Below are 21,650 nucleotides of genomic sequence, written 5' to 3'. Positions count from 1 at the left end.
TTCTGTTTGTTGGACCTAAAATCCGAATTTCCGAGAGAGAGCCTCTGAAAATAAAAGTATGAATAAAATATTTGATTTTTTAAAAATTTATTTATTACTAGCGTTCCCTGCCAAAAATGAGTTCCTGCCATATCATACAACACCTTACTTAGATACATGAGACATAGATACATGAATCCTCTTATACATATATTTAAAACAAGATCCAGTTAGTCTAGTCCAGTAAGAAACGCTCGGGAACTACGACTCCATTAGATAGGAAGCTCAATAAAATGCCACCAGTCCATCAATTATAAAAAAAGTGCACATTGATGAAGTTCAGACTTAACGAAGATGCTACAAAACCCTCGTCTGAGAGTGACCAACTCAGCCACATTGTGAAAAAGTAGTAAAAATTCCTACCGTCGTTAACGTAATTCGAACTCAGGCCTTTTCCACGTGGCGTGGAAGGACGGTAATTATAATCACTATGCTACCCGCATGGTGATTCTACCTAATAAAATTATTTCTAGATTAACTTAACTGTTTAGAATTGTTTTATCTGAGCAGCAGCAACGTTGTTACTTTTGATTCATCCGTCAGCATTCTTGCCCTCCTTGTTGCAGACTTTTTTTTTTTTTTTTTTATGAAAACCCCAAACACGAAAGGTATCAAAACCTATAGCACTTAGTACCGTGGATGGGTTGGAGGAGAAGTATGGGGGGAGGGGGATGCCGGAAACTTTGCTCTAGAGACTAAACATGGGTTTCACCACTTCAAGCCTCCAATAAGCAAAGTGGTGGTATTTCACCGGTTGATGAAAGTCATCTACCAACTTGACAATAATATATATTGTTTCTGTTGCAAAACAGCTAATGCTGTTTTGCAACAGAAACAAATATATATTATTGTCAAGCGATGATCACTCAAGACTGGTTTAAACACTCGTCCATGTGTATATTACACACATCCATAAATTGCGTGTTCTCTGACCGAAAAACTCGGATTTTTTTGGGGGCAAAAACTTTGCTATCCCGAGACCGACTAACTTGGCCACGGAGTGAAAAAAGTCCATGAAAGTTCCTCGCGTCATTGACAGGCTTCGAACCCGGGCCTTTTCGACCCGGTGGGAGGAGGACAGTGATTGTAATCGCTGTGTCCTCCTGCCAGGTGGAAAGTGATTACAATAACTGTGCCAGTTGCTCTGCAGATGTAGTAAGTTGGCAACACCCCGCTTCCGCAACATTCGAACGTACTACAATAGAATTTCTGTCCAAATGCAGTTACTCCGCTGTTCTCTTCGACTGGCGGTACTTTATCTTTGTATCCACTTCATTTTTATTTATTTTCAGTTTGGACACTTCTCACGAATGTATAATAAATGGCAACTCTATTCGGGTGATAATACTTTAAATACGTAGTGGGGTTTAGTCAGAAGTCAAAATTTTAAACTAGTGTAAATAATTTTTTTGTTTATATGCCACACGACAACTACGTAGAGTGAGAGGAATTCACAAGTATAGCGTGGTGATTATTTCACCGAATTCACCGTGCTTGAATTATTTTTTCATTAATTTACAAACTTTTTGATCAAACACCTTCCAATAGCATTTAAATAACAAAGTTTTATTAAATCTGAACTGTTTTGTTGAACTTCTTCCAGAGTCTTTTAGAAAATGCTTATGTCAAGTTGCATGTACAGTTAATCTGCGGATGAAATTGGACCATGCATGGATAACTTTTGCATTAGAGCGTTAACTTAAGTAATGGTTTTTTTTCCCTTTTGGTCTGCTGCTTTATTTATATTTGGAATGGCTTTTCATAACTGAGTAACTTTGTTTATAGCAGAGAGCATAGTTAAAAGTTCTTGTGACTGCTGCTGCCGTTAATGCGAGGTGGCTCTCTGATTGATTGATTATCGTTGTGGAAGTATTTTCGCAGTCTCGTTGAACCGTGTGACACTTTGGCTGTTTCGATATTAGCTAGCTACGTGACAACGCAATCCCATTAACACAACTGTGAATAGTCTTTCTTTTTTCTCTTTTCTTGTAGCTATGAAGAAGCAAAGAAGGAGCCTGTTTCCCTTGGTAATGGTGGGGTTAGCCTTCACGTGTTACTGGACTTCTCTCGACTGTGGACTGGTGTTCGACGACATAGCGGCAGTGAGAAACAATAGGGACGTCAGACCTCATGCACCCCTCCCTAACGTCTTTCTTAACGACTTCTGGGGAACTCCGTTGAAGAAGGTAAACTTCATAAGGCTTGATATCGGGGGGTTGCTACAGCGAGTAATTAGTTAGGGCGCGAGGGATTATAATGCTAACATCTCCCCGACCTCTGTTCGTTATGAGGAGCCGAAGTTCTCTGTATTCGGCCGTTGAAAGCAAAGCCCGAAAATCATTACACACTTGAAAGTATCATTTACTTTGTAAGCTATTTCTGTTTAGTTTCTCAGAGTTGCCATGGAAACGGAGGCGCAACTGATGCTTCTCATAAATATCTAGGTAGAGAACTTAGTTTGGAAAAGGAAACTCAATTTCATTCAACGAAAGTTCTTATACACAAATACCAATTGCCTAGAGCCATTAAGTGGCTCGTTTTGATTCTCTCTCTCTCTCTGTACCTTCCTCCGACAACATCTGTCTCATTCATGTTTTTGTTTGTATTCAGTTCCCCTTCTCTATGATGTGCATATTTTTATTTTATTTTTTTCTGATTTTTATCTTTTAAATTTTTGATTTAACTGCCGTGTCACTTGTCATCGTCTAACTTCAAAATCATCACACGCTTGAATGTTTTAATTCTCTTCTTTTTCTCTTTTAACTTTCTCTTTTATCCCTTGTTTACTACCTTTTCATTTACTTCTCTGCCTGCCTTCACTTCCTTTTTTTTTTCTTTTTTTGTTTTATTCACGTGAATTTCTCTTTAAACTTCCAACATATTCGCACATGTATGTCTCTTGTTGTCTCACTTTTAATTTTTAATTATAACTGAATTTCGAAGAATTTGGGATAGGAGCGACGTTTTCCTCTCAGTGTATGGGCTTGAAAATTTGACTTAGAGATAAATTCCATAACAGAATGATGAAATGGATTCAGTTATATCGCATTTGGGTAATCCGGATATTTTATTTACACAGGGGTTACTTCTTATACATATTGCATAAGCTGGATGAGATAAACAAATAACTAATACGACAAACCGTCTTAAACAGTGATCACCACTTCTGTCTAAGAAATTGTTATTGATATGTTGAGTTGTATGCATATGATTAATTTTTATGCGCTCTCTCTCTCTCTCTCTCTCTCTCTCTCTCTCTCTCTCTCTCTCTCTCTCTCTCTCTCTCTCTCTCTCTCTCTCTCATCAAGTTAGTCTCGGATTTCAGTCCTGCTGGGTAGCACAATGAATATAATAAACGTTCTTCCTATACTGGATGCGAATCCCGTCAGAGACGCAAGGAATTTTTAGTGTTTTTTTTTTTTTTTTTTTTTTTTTCCCTCTCTCTCAGCATAGCTGAGACGTATTTAGGCCGTCTCCTAAGCAATAATTCTACTCTCTGCCGTGTTTCTCTGTGAGGTTAAGACTACTGCTAAAGGGTGTGTGAGAATTTGTGGGTCTCTTGGTTTGTTGTATCTGGCCGCTTATCTACTAGAAAATGGTATTCACATGGAATGCAGCTTTCCGGTATCCGTCTCTGCTACGAAGATGCGGGCCACAACAAGCACATACTTACCGTTTCGAATATAGATGGACGAAACAAATCAATAAATAAAATAAATCAGAATAGAGAAAAAATAATAAAGTAAAATAATTACCAATAATAAGAATAATAGTAGTATAAGTGAGAAAAAAAATATATTTTTTTTTGCTGGCACTGCTAGGGCCCCACCTAGCAGTGCCAGCAAAATCCCCACAATGGAGAAACAACATGGTCCCACACAAAGGGCTAGCATATCTTTAAAAAAGTTCCATACCGCCAGAGCCAAACTTGGAAGACCACTGCACAACATTGAAAAGCGAAAGACGTTTGGAGGTTGCAAGCAAATTCTGAAGATTCGTTAATTGGCTGTGGTTTCTGTAGCCGTTCTAAAAGCAATGGTCTTTCTTCTAGAGGAGGCTTTGATGGCAAAATCTTTCAGAAATTGGAACATTTAAATAAAATAAAAATAAATTTTCCGTTTGTACTCCAGGACGCCCACACGGTCAGAGGAGTTGCTTGGTTTCCACAAGATTTTCCTTGTTCCCAGGAGCAAAACTCCCCAAAGCCAGCAGCAATGGAAGCTTAAGGTCATCGCAGATGTAACACGAGTAGATCCAGTTGGTTTCCTAATGTTGAGGGTTACATGGTTTTTTCGCCAAAAAAAAACCGGGTCTTTCATTCAGAAAACACATCGCAGAATACAATACAGGTGCAGTATACTGTCGCCTCATAGCATTAGTTGCTTAACACGCACACACATATAGAAACACGAATGCAAGTAAGAACATCGAATTACGTTTTACCTTCCCAAAACTCGATTTTTTATCAAGAAAACGCGCAAACCAACCAGAAAACAGATAATTTACAGGCACGATATAATCATGACTTTAGCAGTCCATGAGAATAATCTTTATCTGAACTGAAAAAGATCAACCGAACTGTTTTTTAAATATCACTGTGTACCATTGTAATTAAGAATTTTCCTAATTAAAACGAGAGACTAAGAACCAAAATGATGGGAGAAAAAGATCTGTGGTTAATATTTCTTAACACAATGACTGTTTTAACGCGTTAGCCATACACGTCAACTAACGTGAAATCAGAGAACGCTTTGAAATAAAAATTAACATGAAAGAGAAATGATTTTTTATTATAAAAATTAAATAATAGCATGTCGCTAATGTCGGATCAAATCTGGATTTTGAACAAAAGAATGTAACGATTGTTATTATTCATACACCACATAAAGATGTAAGAATGTCAGAAATCGCAAATTGAACGAAATAGTTAGAAAAAAAGTAAGGAGAAGGTTAAATGATTTTTAAATTAAACGGATCGCCTGATGTTTATATTGATATTTTTCATTAGGCACTTTTATCTTGCATCCTTGCACTGACAATTGTATTCATTAAATTAATATTCTAATATTAATTAACAATTAATCGTTTCACGTAACAATTTGTATTTTTTTATTTATTTATTTTTTCTATATAATGAAACGTGATATGGAAACAAGACACTCAGAGTGAAAGCTCAGTTGATTTTTCATGGACCACTGATAATAAATCTTTATGGCAATTATAATAACACGAATCGATGCATTGCAATATTGCCCTTCACGGCCACCAGACCAGGGTTTAACAGTGATAATACAGTATGTAAGAGAGAAAAGGATGAATGATAAATCAAACATAAGGAAATACATAAGTGGAAGCATTAAATGAAGTACAGCGCAAATTACAGATTATATAACCCACAATATACGAAGAAGGTATAGGTGGAAACAATTTTATATTGCAATTCAAAACAGGTAACGCTCTTTGCACTGAACAGAAGTAGTAAGTTCTCCCTTACTCATCGTAATATTGAAAAGTTAGTAAGCCATCTTCATATTCAAGCTTAGGTACCAGTACCACCTAATAGCTGTTTAGATACTGATGCAATACGCAGTCATCAGCATTCCATGCTGTCGACTCTTATTGTAGGGCAAAACGGCACTAAATACATCTAACTGTATTTAGAAACTTGCAGAAGCAATTGATACAGTATAATTGACTATTTTAATGCTATTTACATCATGATTTGTACGAAAATGATTAACATATTAAACGCTCTAATACTACATAATAATGTTGACACTGTTTATTTATCAAGAGGATAATGTTCTGCGCTATCACCAGGTCCTCGATTAGACCGTTACTTTGAATCCTACATAATGAACCTGTTAAAGGGAATAACGTTATCCCATTGTAACGAATGGGCCTGGAGTACTGGGGTCCATAGTTTGTAATATACACGTAAGTTAGCTATAATCCAGTTTATACAAGTATATATTTGTATAAACTGGATTATAATTAACTTACGTGTATGTTATCCCATTGGTTCTCACCGTGAGGAATAGGTAGCTTCATCATTGTGGACAGGACAAATATACCATACTCTCTGGGTATCAGTGGCTTGTCAAGGTTTATCTGTTGAACTTCTACTTTGAAAGAATTGAAACCTCCGTTTTATCCTTACTTGTCGTTGGCGGATTTTGCTGATAAATTTGTCTCGACTTGCGATGCAAAGAATGGCATGAGTATGGGCCCATTATTTTTCCAGTTCAGATAACGGCATCTGGTCAGTGGTTTTATATTAACCACTATAACTCTGTAGCAGTATAAAGTGCCCTTCAGGTGGAAATAAGCGTTCTAATAAGAATAAAACAGTTTTTTTGTGCTTATTTCTTTCAGAAGAAAGTTGAAATTCGTGTCGCTGTTTAAGTTGCAGCTTCCCGTTGCAGATTTACACCGTAGTTGCTAAAAGTATTAGTAAGAGCATCCTCAGCATGGAAACCGGGACATCCTACGTATCATTTTACCGTTTAGTGCAATATCAATCAGTGCCTGCTTTATAAAAGTATGCGGAAGATGCACGAGTTGGGATTAGCCTTGTAAACCGACAGATTTTCGACATTGAGTGGGTATTAACTATCACTTAGGTGGTATGAGGATTTGTACACTTTTCTTTTCTTCCACTTTAAGTCAGCTACGGAGAAGTACCCTTAAGAAATGTAGACTATGCATGTGAGTACAATAGTTTCTACAGGCCAAGTTGATTGACAAGTCAATCTAGGAGAACAGCATGAAATAAACGCTGTTGTGGCTTGCGCTTTCATATGGATAATCAAAATCAAACGAAAGCCTGACCGATTAAGTCGAAGTCCTAATATAGGGAATCGATCTCTCATAAGACTGTCCCAACGATTTTTCTCGATACTATACTCAAATATTTAATATGTGAAACCCCTCACCCAGTTGTTTCAATTTTGATTTAGCTCATTGGTGGGAAGCCAGATGAAAACAAGCCCTGTTGTGATTTAACTGAAAGTATGAGAGATGTCTACAGATATATTATTTATTACATTATTACGTGTACATATATCTCTCGAGACTGTGTACATAGTAGAGTTTTATGATTTCTTCGGTACTGCAATACAGGTACTTGCGTTCGCGACTAGCATAGTTGTTATAATAATTAATTATCCCTTCTCATCACATTGAAAAGGTCTGGACTCGTATCCGATCTCGACTGTAGAAATCTGTGCTTTTCACACAGCCGAGCTTTAGTAAGTCTAAGCAAACCGTAGAACACACGAAATTTACAGACAACATATGGTAACGCCTTAGTCGTCTTGTGCAGATTCCGAACGATTACAACAAATAACACTTCACTGACGAATTGTTTGTGTGTTTTTTCCATCCTTTCGAAAAGCACATGCAAGTGCATATTTATTATGTAGTCTTCAGAGAGAGTAACACACACTATGCTTGATAATCTAAATGGTCAATGTTCGTTAGAAGAAACTTAATACGGGCAGTAATAGCCGTTCTTCTCGTATCGTTCTAGTGATTGTGCGCTGTAATTGAGGTAACCAGATCCATGACCTCACTGGAACTGTATAATTAAAACTTTCATTCTTACTCGGACTATTGAGTAAGAATATTTCGCGGAACGTCAAAATTGTTTGGAATAATGAAAATCATCATATAAAACGAATCACATGATTAACGATCATGTCTCAACGGATAAATTTAATGGAGTATTTCATGGCCTCTCAGCAAACACCACAGGCCCTGGGAAAATTTCCAAGGGCCTGTGTTTTGCTACCAAAAGTTCATGACCTGAATATTAATATAGTTGCGAAAAGCCACCTAGAAATTCGTATTTCTTATTACATATGGAGTAAAAGTTTCTTACTTAAAAATTAATAATGTGCACTTTACATTAAAAAATTACATTAAAATCAAAAGTAGATTATCAATAGCTTCGGTAATATTGTGTAATCTCGAAGGATGAAGGTTGTTTACTTTCGGATCATTATCTTCTCTGTCTGTTTGCTGGATGCTCATTTTGTTTCCAAGGTTCACAATAAAGTTCTTTTCCATTATTCCAACTTCTTTTTATTTTCAAAATGATATCACATTAAATTTCATACTCATGTTTTCGTAGAGAAAGCTGCATTTTTTTTTTTTTAAAACTCATGGGTGTTTTGGTATTGCCGATTATTGAATACACAGGTCTTTATTTGGAAAATAAATCCTCCCTTGTTTCTATCTTCAAGAAATTAGAATTTAAAGATTAGTTTTTATTTTTTTTTCTCACGTAATTGGTGCTACTTTCCATGAAGATGCTGTACAGTTCGTCTTTCAAAGAAAAACCCTTTCCTTCGTGCCATTTTTCGTACCGTCCATTGGAAGTTAATATTTCAGCTTCTTTATTTGATTCTTCATTGTTTCTTCACATTTGAACTTGCTTACCTTTCTAAAATTATGTTATTTCAACTGATTTTATTTTATCTTCAACCAATAAAAAATATTGGTTGCAGTAAAAGACGTTCAAAAGCTAGGCAAAAGCACAAAAACGAAAATAGATTTTTCGGTAGGGAATCATAAAAACGATAAATTTGTTTTTTTCCAGTAGCTTTTACTTCATTTTTCAGGAAAAAAAATGTATACCACAGTTTAGAGCTTATCCACCGTCTATACATCATAGAGGTTTTATACATATTCATAAAAGTGTTAGACAAGTTAGTATCATTTGTTTCACGGCTTCCTTCAATTCACTTCCGTGGTGGATCGAGATCCTGCCGTTAATTTTACATTCTTCCAAAAACTTAAATCGCAAGGCTGCAAATATGATCGGTACAGATAATGCTCAGTTACTTCTCACAGTCATTTTTCAGTAGTTGCTGTAGTGTTGTGGTCCCGGGTGCCAAGCGTATTCACGACCTAGCGGTTCTTGTGATTTATTACAATGATAATACAAGATATGTACCAGAAAAATTTCCAAAAGATACGTTCGAAAAAATTAAAATTTTCTCGAACGTATTAAACAAGTCCGTGCGACCTGCTAAAGAAATTAAAAACCACTTAGTGTAATCTCTGCTATATCATAGTGTAGATCGTTACGTGCTGCTACGCCTATACCGCTCATTAATTAGTTTCCGACTGGACTGTGGATCCGCTGTGTGTGCCTCGGTCGGACAATGCCCTCGTGGGTAATTCAGTTGGTATATTCACTACCCTCCCCACACCAGGTGGAAAAGACCCGAGTTCGAGGCCCGTCAATGCCGTGAGGAATTTTTGTGGGCCTTTTTCACAACGTGGCTGAGTTAGTCAGTTTCAAGCGAGGGTACATGATGTTTCTTTTTTCTTTCCGGGAAACTCGGGTTTTCGTTCAGCAAGCAGATAATCGACCACAGAGCACATGCACTTTACAGACATTATTTATGGCGCAGTATGGCTAAAGTTACTGATGTGCTTAATAGTCCTACTCTATAACTCTCGGTCAGACAAAGCAGCATTAGTAGAGGCATATGATGCAAGAAAGCAAGCTTATGCAGCATCAGCCAAAAAAAAAAAAAAAAAAACCCTTCCTATTTCGCCATCCATTCGCTCCAAATGTTTGTCTAGTTCTGCCTTGATCTTTACATCAGTGCTCTCCGAATTGAATTGCATTCGTGGCTTTTCGTACATCGCCAGTTCAGTCTTTATGTAGAACAACTTTCGCTACTCTTTGTGTGTAGCTGAAACTGTAACTGAAAGCTGCTTTCAGTATTGATGAAGGCATATCAGACTTAAAGTTTAGATAATATAAAGGTTATCAGTGTGATTAACGACAGTAATCAGGGCTGCAACATGATCTGGAAAAATTAAGCAGATCGGCTTAGAAGTTGCAACTGAAGTTGAACATTGACAAACGAAGGGTACTACATATGGGTAGCAGTAATCCCAGGATAGCATACCAGGATTTTTTTTTTCAGTGTGATACCACACTAAAAAAAAAAAAAAAGAGTCCTGGGAATAATTGTGCAGTCAGTCATGAAGTTCTCCGAACAGTGTTCCAGATATGTCGGGCTGCTTGGACATCTCACTGATTTTTTTTGCCAGTGATATACAGGAATTTTGCTAGCAGGTATAAGAAGATGATTATTCCGCTGTATAAGGCAATAGTAAGACTGCGCCGTGAGCACTTCATACAGGTCTGGAAGCCTAATTTTAGGAAGGATGTGGATCTGCTGGAACTAGTGCGGAGAAGAGTGACGAATTATTGAGGGAGAGTAAAATGATACTCTTACCAAGAAAGACGTTCTGTAAATTGCAGCGTATGGAAATAAGGACCTGCGAGATTTTATTGAGGCGTTTGAGGCTTTGAGTCGATAAGCTAAGTGTTGATGACATCCTTACTCTAGCTGAGATAACAAGAATAAGGCGGCTGAAATTTAAATTAGTTGATTGTTGGAACAAACTTATATTTGGTGTCGAGAAAGTAGGTAGTCTTTCTCGTAACTTTTGTATTTCTCGTTTATCGCTTGCACTTTCGATATCAAGATATTCATCATTATCATAACGTTATGAGGAAACCATTTGGACGACACTTTGTGCTGAAGAATAATAATTATAATGATGGGAAGAAGTTAAACCAAAGCAGCTAGACTGCTGAACGTAGCTTGCTTTCTTAGCAAACGGTGTACCCAGTTCCAAAGCATGAAAGCTATCTCCGAAAGACCTGTCCGAGGCAATCCTCATATAACCTCCCAGTATGATGGCCGTTATGTGGCCCTAAATGCGATGGAAACTTTCTTCAGAGCTTTCTGGATCTACAAGAGTAACTTGAACTCCTCTCCTTTCCCAAGAATATAGGTATGCCATCTAATGAAAGCATTTGGAGAAGGGTCTTTATAAAGGACAAAATAGTCCGTTTGAACTAGTGCTGCAGCATTGAATGAGCCCAGAAGTATATGGTGCTTTTCGCTGATGAACTGGGAAATAATTTTTTATCGGATTTCTAAGTACTTTTACGTGGACAGAACAGGGAACCAAATTCCATCCGCTAACATCACAGGAAAACAAATTCATAGGTTTTGATTTAATGGATATTTGCTGAAATCACATTAAATGGCCGTTCAGATCTCCATAAGCTTCCAAGAACTCATGGCAGTAAGGCATCGGGATGAGATTCTTGATTCCTTTTAACAGGAGAAATTATCTCAGTTTTACGCTACTTTTATGGAATGGCCAATCAAATATCCAGATCTCAATCCAACAGAGCACGCCTAGACAGGAGAGTCGCCAGTAAAACAATACAGGAGACAGGACAGGAGAGTCGCCAGTAAAACAATACAGGAGACAGGACAGGAGAGTCGCCATATACAGGAATAGGACTTGCTACCTCTAGCACTAACTTATTGCCCAATGAGCAACATGAAGAGACATTCATGTGATTGTTACGTCTGTATTAGCCTACACATGGCGATCACTCGCCTTATTAGAGTATTTTTTCATGGATTACTGACGCACCATATTTTGCTGCCCGTGAATTCTTTGCATATTAAGGCACACATATAGAACTGATGTGTCTTGTGTGCCGATTGTGCTGTAATCTGACAATTTAAATTTGTTTACGATTTTATGAAAACATTAATCGGTGATTTATCAAAATCAATTAATTACAGAGCCTAGGTGAAGGGCGATTCAAAATGGTTTAAATAAAACTATTACATTGGTATTGATAACATATACATTGCGTATAATTTGTACTGCGTACTAATTGTAGTATCACTTTTCGAGTGCATTTAGTCGAGATCTTGAATGATTTTGATTATAATAATAGTATTGGGCAATTTATAAGCTGTAGATTAAATGCATGCGTATTTTATTTCCTCGTTAAGTATTAAATTAAATTACTATTAAGAATATAAAAGTTATATTAAATTAAATATTTAAAATATTTAAGATTTCAGATAAAATAGTTTAAAAAAAACCCGCATAAAACTGATTCAAAATACCTGGGGAACTGTTTGGTGTTCTCTTATATATTTTGGATGGGCAGTTTAGCAAACTGAATTTTCTTAATCTACAAATAAATTGTTCTGTACTTTTGTAATTGGACCGGTGACGCAATTCATTAAACTACGTGTACATTCATTAGATGCGAGCTCTATGAAACAGTAATCTTGTGGTTGTCATAGCAACCCCTATCAGTATGAAATTAGATGACATTGCATACAATGTACAGTGGAATTTCAAAAATCTTTTCTCCGAGGCTAGTTTGATCGCTGAAAGACAGAAGAAAAATAGGCTGGCCTAAAATCAACAAAGACTGCAGGTACCATGTTTCTGCTGTGTTCCATCAGTCATTTTTAAACACCAATTTCTTCTGTTTTTGCATATTTCCTAGACTGCAAGTACAGTAACATGCATTAGGTTTTAAGGCGATTCGATTGCTGAAATAATCTATTTATATCTCATATTAAACAATATTGCGATAAATATTATTTCAATGCCCATAGGAGGTAGCATTTGAACCTTTATTTCTTAGGCGGATACGTTGTTCACCGGACCAATCCATTTTAGCTTAATGCTGGCTACTATCACTCTGCGGAGATTATAGGGATCAGAGCTAATGTATTATCTAAGAAAGATAACGAAGTATCCCTGAATATTTAGGCTATGTGCATAACCTTTAAAAAATCCTTAGTTTTCAAAACGCGTGTGCCTGGTCCCGAGAATACTATCTTCATGAGATTCTACTGTATTTCTAATTGAGTGGAACAATGCATTATTATTAAGTTCCTTTTCAAGGAAGTTGCAAAATGGCTGAAATTCACCATAGGCGTCCAACAATCTGTTGGTTTCTACTGAGATCTCCTAAAAAACTTTTTCTGAGATCAACTCTAAGGAGGAAACGACCCAGTCTTCTATCCTAGTGTTTTTTTTTTTTTTTTTTTTCTTGCTTTCGTTCATGACAAGGCTCATCCATATATGGCTAATTTCATTTATGAGGTGACAAATGCCGTCCCAAATTGGAGCCGAGATCATTCAAAATATTTCGTCGAAACTTAAATACAAAAACTCCTAGACCGCTAGAATTTGCAATGAAGACCTTGAAAAGTGACTAAACCAATATTTGTATTATTTGTTATTATTTTTCAATGTTCGTTTTATATGCCAGACTGCAACAATATACAGTAAGTGGCCAGTTTTTTTTTTTAAATGGTTTGCTTCTGCAGTAACAGCGTCACGTGTTTGTACCATCAGTATAAAGCAGGTGGGCTGATAGGTAGCGATGCTACCTGTATGCAGTTCAGTGCGAGAAGGGGCGAAACGAAAGATTTAATGACTTTTGAACGTGACTTGGTAATTCGCGCCAGATACGCTGGAATGAGAATCTCAGAAAATTCAACATCGCTGAGGTTCTCATGTAGAATTACGCATCGGTTGTATCGAGATTGTTCCAGGCCCTGCGTGGTTGCCTAGTCGGTACGGTACATTGCTGTCTGCCACTTGTTTGGAGAGGTTTGGCTTCGATTCGTCGATGGCTATGGAAATTTCTAAAGTCTTCTTCACTCGAGGCGGTAGTTAGCCGATTTCAGGCAGAGGGTGTAAGGTTTTCCCTACCGCGAATTATTCCGGGTTTTGCATCTCGCACAACATGCAAATAGGCCCTTGAACACACACACCTTCAGACAATAGTATACTTGTGGTTATGAGGGCCCACGTTCGGAGGCTTAATACTAATATTTATTATATTTATGGTCCAGTATGCAAATAACAGCCAGCCAATAGTGATCCTTTGGTCGGAAACACAGTGATAACTATGTGTTGATTTTCCTCAATAAAGGCCGTACAATTAATGTTGGTTTCTACTGAGATCTAAAAAAAACTTTCTGAAAACGACTCTCATTGGTGCGAGAGGCCAACAGAGTTTGACAAGACTTTATGTAGCATAATTGATAGGCTACAATCAGTCATATAACAACTCCGTACAACAGTGATAAACAAAGAGGCCGAACGCACAATTCATCGTACCTTATCACGGATAGAGGCACCGTAGCACACTCATGTAAGTAGACTCAAGAACATCAACATCCAGCAGTGAAGGATTGGAAGAACGTTGCCTGGTCTGACGATTAGGTTCCTGCTGTTTCACGCTAATTGGGGAATCAGAATATGACGAAAATAACGTGAATCCGCGTACCAATCTGCCAAGTGTCAAAGATGCAGACTGGTGGCCGTGGAATGATGGGGAGAATGTTTTTGTACTGTTCTTTGGGCCCCTCCCCTCCAATTGTTTCCAACCAGGTGCATCCATTCATGCTTGCTGTGTATTCATTTGCGAATTGGTTCTTCCAGTAGGATCATGCACCATATCACAAGACCAGAATTGTGCAGACCTGGTTCTACGAACATGGGAGAGAATTCAGCCTACTGCGTGGCCTCCCTAGTCACTCAGATCTAAATCCAGTTGAGCCTGTTGGATGAGGTGGAACGTGCTCTTCGGAGTAGAGATCTGCACGCATCTAATTTGCAACAAGTGTGGACAGCAGTTGAGTTAAAAGTATCAACGTCCTTGTGGCACTCTTTCAGCACCTCGTTCAGTTCGTCCCACCAAGAATCCAGGCTGTTCTCAGAGCTAAAGAGAGTCCTACTGGCTATTACTTTGGTGTACCTAATAAAGTGTATTGTCACAGTGTGACGTACAAAAAAAAAAGACAACTCGCTTTAATTTTCGTAAATTTTAAACGGCCTTTTGACTAGTAAAGGGAACTTTCACTGTTTCCATGCCTCGCTTGTTTCTGCGAGGAGTTACAATAAAAGGAATTGTACAGAAGAGTGCAGGGCTTACTTTCATTGTACCAAGAACAGTCCTTTTCTTTCTTTTTAGAATTTTGTTCGAAATATGTGGACATTTCTTGTTTTGTAAAGTAATCAGAATTTCTTGATGCATTCGCATGTCGCCATTTGCTCACTTAATTTAATTTATTATGAATACTTTATAAATTAATAACACAAAAACAATACCTGTTTTTATTTAACTTACCTCTGACTGCTACAGTTTATTTTAATTAATTTGAAGTTGACTTAAATTTAAAAATAGAAGTTCTGAAATTTCTTAAGAAACTTGCTTCTTGCCGATTTCTTTTCAACTGTAAGTATTAATGTATTACTAGCATTAAAAAATGCATTAGTCTAATGACACTGAAACCTAAGGACTGTTGATCAGACTGATGAACGCTAATCCATTGGGAAATACTACCGTTTTTCACAAAAGTGACGTGTTGGAAAATTCACACAGACGAAGACATCCTTTTAAAAGGAACTTAATAGTAACATACAACGCAAGGAAGCCAGAGGCTTTTGCTGCACTGGCCGGGGAAAAAACACGAGTAGATGAGAAAATTCAAATTATTTGCTTCCCTCCTCGCATAGGTAACTATCCAGTTGACCTTTGAATTTTTTCAGTCAGCCTCAACTACCTGTGAAGGCAAACTGTTCCAGCGATCAACGGCTTGCTGGCTAAAAGAAAACTACAATCTAATCTATACCTCAACCCCTGTAATATCAATTTATTTATACCCATGAGTTCTGGAATTCTCTATAACAGTGAAAATTTCGTTTTCGTTCATTTTACGTGCCCCTCTCAGAGCCGTATAAACCTCAATCATGTCTCCTCTGAGGTGCCTGGTTGCAAATGCGAAAATTCTAGTCAAATTACACAATGGCTACAAACTTCGAATGATGGAACATTGTCCATAAAATTATTTTGAACTTCGGAATTCTAACATTCTTCATTTGTGTACTACCTAACGAACTTTCAGACATATAGTGCTTCGCCAAAATTATATTCCACATGACTACGCAGAATTCATCAACAGTAGCGTCACGTAATTTAAAAAAAAAAAAAAAAAACTGTCTTCTGGGTGAATTTTCTCATGCACGACTTTTAAAAATGCTAGTATTCGAAAAGGATCAGTGCGCCTCAAGTTTAATCAACAGTCCTCATGTTTTAATGCTCAACAAACATGCAAAAAACAGGCCTCTTAGGGAATTTCAGTGCTTTTATTTTCGATTTTAAGTCAACTTCACGTGAATTCATATAAACTGCAGCAGTTAATTAAAGTTATTTTCTATTCTGTTAATTGTAAATTACATAATTTATTATATAGGTATAAATGTAATAAATGTATATTGGTTTTTTATATATATATATATGAGGTAGAAGTAATAAATCTATTGAAAAGCGAGAAGATGGAGACGTAAATTGCACAAAATGCCAAAACTAAAAAGGATAGCAGAAATTGGAAGTATTGAAGGCGAGAGAAATAATGTGAATATCCTATATGATATAATGAATTAAATAAAAGTATAGGCTGAATTGGATAGTAAATTAGAGAAAAGGAAGCTGTAAAGCAAAAATGATTAGTTTAATATATGAAGAAATAGCGAGCATCAGATAAGGGTTGGATAATTTGATTAAAGGTCTAAAAAAGAGGGAGGGGTGAAAATTACAAAATTCAAAATCTGATGCAAGCAAGAAAACATATTGATACATAATCAGGTATTTCATCAGGGGACTATACCTGATCATGAATCAAAAACTGCGTTTCTACATTTATCTATATTTGTGGAAGAAAAGGAAATTTAAAAATAAGTAATAGTAAATAGGAGGGTAAAGCAGCAAAACTTCCACAAAAGTATGGACAAGGTAATCCCAACCCAGTGTTAGTTTTAAAACATAAGTAATTAAAGTAAAATACTAATAAAATTAAAATAAGTGCTTACAGTGTAACTTAGATACAATACAATAATAAGTGAGATTTAGCAAATGTCGCGATTTGCTAAGCATTACTTGCCAATAGAGAATACAAAATAGATACCTGGAATTTCCAAGTATCTACTGCTTCGTAATTTTTTTGGCATTTTGCAAAATTCATACATCGCAAGCATCTGGTGTTAGCCTCTCATACTCGCTCTCTCTTAGCCATGGCCCTTTCTGAAAGGATGGGACTTTACGATCCCAGCTCGTCCGAATATCTTTTCTGAGTTTTTTTATCTTTCTACTTCCCCTTTTTTCTCGTTCGTAAAGCTATTAGTGCAATACGAGGGCGATACAAACGTTCATACTTTCCTTTACATCTCTCTATCTTCGTCTTTTTGTCTACACTTTCATCCCTTCCCTTACCTAGCTTCATTCCCTTGCATCATACCGTTTGCTTGCATTCTTCTAATATTACATTCTTATACAAATTACCCAAATTTTTCTGAATCGCGACATTTGCTAATTCTCACTTATAGCCACTCATTATTGTATCTAAGTTATACTGTAAGCACTTATTTTAAATTTTATTACTATTTTACTTTAATTACTTATGTTTTAAAACTAACACTGTGTTGGGACTACCTTGTCCATATTTCTGTGGAACTTTTACTCCTTTACCCTCCTATTTATCCACTTAATTTTAAATTTCATTTTCTTCCACAAATATGGATAAATATAGAAACGCAGTTTGATACATGATCAAGTGTAGTCTCCTGATGAAACACTTGATTATGTATAAATATTTATTTTTAACATGGATAAGATTTTAAATTTTGTAATCCCCCCCTTTTTTAGAGCATTAACAAATTATCGCACCTTTATCTGATGCTTGCTATTACTTCATATATTTTAAACTAATCATTTTTGCTTTACAGTTCCCTTCTCTCTAATTGGCTATCCAATCCAGCCTATAATTTTATTTAATTCATTATATCATATAGGATATTCACATTCTTTCTCTTTCTTTCCGCCTTCAATATTCACAATTTCTGCTATCCTTTTCCTATTAGTTTTGGTGTTTTGTTTAATTTACGCCTCCATCTTCTCTTTCATCCCATTTTTATCCTCTCTCTATATATATATTTAAAGTAACTCTGGTTTTTTGAAGCATCAATTGTCTTCTTACAGGAACAAAGCCACAAATCCTATCGCCCGCTTACCATTCTTTCGTTTCGCCTGAATTACGCCGTCCACGGTCTGGAGCCGCTAGGCTATCACTTAGTGAACGTAATCCTACACGCTGTTGTGTGCCTTCTCTACTACAGGTGAGTTCCGAATTTATTTTTTGCTCACTGTAACCACAGTACGACTATTGAGATGTATTATTTTAGGTTGTATGATAGATAGAAGTTTATAATACATTAAACTCTCGTTATAACACTCCATTTATAGTGCTGTCCCACTTACAGCTATTTGGGACCGTCGCTTCGAAAGCGCTACAACGGGACTTGACTGTATTTCATTGTAAGCTGGGTATTTTCATATTTGACTGACTATATTGTGCTCCATAAAATTGGAAATTACGTACAATAATTATTAGTAATTTATTTCCTTCTGAAATTTAAGTATAGATGCGATACTTCTTTTCATTGCAAATTGAAAGACAGATATCAGAAAGTAGCTCTTCACAGATGTCACGTGGTTATAGTTTGACTTGCAGCTGTCCCAATTTTAAAAACATCTATATGTGGCACGAATTTCTCTTCAGAGCCTCATACCATATTAGATTTTAATGTTTTTATATTTATTCTGAATAACTGAAACTTTTGAATCTGTAACACTCATCGTCGTAGCTGGCTGCTGAAAGGCGAACTGTCCCATCGAAAAGTTGTGGAGTTCTGTAATTAATGTGAAGTTTGTATTAATACTTAAGTTTTAGTTTCAGTTACTATATATTCCCACGCAAGCGTACGACTGTCACTAAAAGACAAGATAATCTAAACCTTTAATTTGTCAAAAAAAAAAGAAAAAAAAGAAGTGTTCTTTATTGTGTTTATAATAGAATGTTTTGTCCAATTTTTGCATTCATTCGCAATTATCTCTGATCCTAACTGAAAACGCGTTTATATATCTTAGAGGTAGTCATATCACGTAAAACAATACTCAGATTGTTTCTGTGAACTTGATTTAAAAAAAAAAGAAAGAAAAAGTCGCTTTTGCCGTCAAAGGCAATTTTTCTAAGATACAATTCGGTTTGGAACATCGAAAGGAATACAACATACTGCCAGTGAGCCGAATGCATACAGCTGCATCTGTTGCCGCCGTTCGTCACCAACCACTAGAAGCTCTAACATCAAATTCCTTCCGATTTCAAAGCATCATCTGTTTTCATCCTATTTCACAGAGCCATTAAACTGACATCCTTTGGTGAATACAAAATGTATCAAAACAAGGAACAGTGCGCGCCAACTGATTTCAGCGATGCACCTGAGAAGCAATCGTGCCTCCAACAGACGGAAGGAAGGCGGAGAGCCACGAGCTGCCCCGATCCACTCGAGTTTTTGTATCACTCCTACTTTAGGTGAATGATATTTGGAAACATCTGCAGTGACCACCCACGCAGATCAGCCGTGACTCAAATACTGTTTCCGCAGAATCAAAAATGAAGTGAGATTCAAGAATTCCTGTTTATCATCTATGTAATGGAAATAATGGGAGATGTCTATCCGCTTTAAAATTGGAGAAACAGCGAAGTTTCTTTTCCATACGATACATCGCACTTTGAACAGAAACAGAAATTATCTCCTGCTTAGAGTAGACCGTGGTGCTTGTAAATGAGTGTAAAGCGATATTTTATGTTTTCAACAAGCCAGAAGTACTGTTGTCGGGAGCTGTGCAGCAACTTAAAATGACGGATTCTCTGTATTATCTACTGTAATGTGAATTTTACATTTTTTTTTCAGATGAAGAGAAACTGAAAATGGGAGTGAACACAACTTATCACATATTGGGGAATAATATCGTTCTGAAATACAGTGAAAAATGATACGAAACAACCATAAAGAACTTGTATATATAATTTTTAAAATATTCATAAATCTTTATTCCCCTTCTCAGAAGAAAACTCACTTTCTGTCAGATTGAGTGCCAGGTCTCTAATGGATTATTAGTACGTTTCGGATTTAAAGTGACTAAAACATTTACTTTACCGGAATTTTGAAATTATTTAACCAAATTCCTTATAATAAATATTAATACGAACCAGTCGCAAAATAAAATCTAGTACTCATATGTTACTCGTACGAGTACTGTGACGAATTTTATGACAGGGATATACCAGAGTTAATATCTCATTAAAACTCTTGCAAGTAAGCCAAACAAGAAAAAATTACGCCACTTGCAGTTCATCTCGACAATTTGTGCTGAATTCCGAAGTAAATTAACGTGACATTTATTTGCTTGGATGATTTGGTTTCAGCTATCAGACTTTAGTTGACATAGGAAGTTAACTTGTGAATTCTTTCATTAAGGTTCGAGTAAAATTTAAGAAAGTTTTGAAATGCCAGTAATTCGTAAATTGCTCCTTTTTTTAGGCGCATTAGCATATTGTCTTCACCACTTCAGCCCGTCCGTCCGCATGTAACAACTCGACTCCCAGTGGATATAATTATATTTGGGCCTTTCAGAAAAATGCACCGTGCCTTCCAAATTTCATTAAAATGTAATTAATAGAAATCCGGCAATTATTATTTTATGTTTTTTCCCGGCCTCAGCACTTAAATAACTCGATTCTCACTGGATGGATTTTCGTGAAATTTTATATTCGCTGTGTTTTGGACGATTTGTAAAAACTTTCCAAATTTCACTAAAATCGGATCAATAGAAATTCGGCAATTATTATTATTTTATTTTTTATATATATATCATATAGGTTATCCGTATACCATATATTGTAGCTGAAGCAATGGATATTATGTTCGTTGACGTAGGCTGGTTCTTGGAATGAATAGGCAATATGTCAAATACGCAGAAACATATTGCTCTCCGTTCACGCCTTTTTGTTCAGTCGTTGCTTTTCGATTCGTTTTTATTTTTCTCTAATAAATCATGTATTATTATTACTACTTGCTAACGCGCAGAATCGTGTACATTAAATAACTTCTTTGTAAAAATACACGCTAGCATAGCATGTGGCGTGCAGACTTTCAGATCTAAACTTTTCAACTAATTGCATTGCCTCATATGTTTGCTCTACGAAGGATATTTACGCCAATTTTTTTACAAAGTTACCCTCGGAACTCTAGCTTAAAGCGTTTTTTATGCTGATACATCTTTTCTATAAGTTCAGTTTCATAACTCAGTGCCCCCGTAACTTGTTAAAATTCAATACCTTCCCAACCTGTTGTTCCACAGTGCTCACTATAAAGCCCATTAAAAAGTGATAACATAAACTACTTTCTTTAAATAAATGTTCAGAAGATCAATAAAAAGATTGTCTTACAAAATACACGTATCATCTCCAGTTTGCAAACTTTGATTGTACATAAAGTGTACAATCAATAAAAATTACTCAACCTTAGCTGAGTGGTTAGAGTGCTAGAAGAGTAGAGTACAATCCAAGTGATACCACAAAATACGGTGACATTCCAGCAGTTTCTTTAAACTGAGTTGAACCTTAAGTGGCAATAGCAACGTCTCAAGCGTTTGACTTTGGAAAAATTTCAGCAGTTAAGTTGGTGTATGTTTTAGGAGTGTTAGGCTGGATTGTTTAATATTTACGCCAAGTTAAGTAAGGCCACGAGACGTCACTATATCTATATCTGTAAATTGTTTGTATTCTATGATCATTTACCATATTTTGTGAGATGAAATAACCTGCGAGAAA

At 36.4% G+C, this 21,650-nt stretch overlaps 1 protein-coding gene across 1 annotated transcript in view; it reads left to right on the top strand.

Annotated features, from left to right (window-relative positions):
- The window catches only part of LOC150082958 (protein O-mannosyl-transferase Tmtc3-like), a 373,607-nt gene that overhangs the window by 247,082 nt on the left and 104,875 nt on the right, over positions 1-21,650 (top strand). Inside the window, exons 2-3 of the mRNA XM_090376938.1 lie at positions 2,032-2,225; positions 17,954-18,090. Of these exons, the coding sequence (XP_090233064.1) occupies positions 2,032-2,225; positions 17,954-18,090 (331 nt within the window). The remainder of the gene's footprint in view (positions 1-2,031; positions 2,226-17,953; positions 18,091-21,650) is intronic.

This window comes from Mastigoproctus giganteus, chromosome 7 (genome assembly GCF_048544385.1).
Source record: "Mastigoproctus giganteus isolate SK-2022 chromosome 7, ASM4854438v1, whole genome shotgun sequence".
Taxonomy (NCBI): Eukaryota; Metazoa; Arthropoda; class Arachnida; order Uropygi; family Thelyphonidae; genus Mastigoproctus; species Mastigoproctus giganteus.
This window is presented reverse-complemented; position numbering and strand designations above follow the sequence as displayed.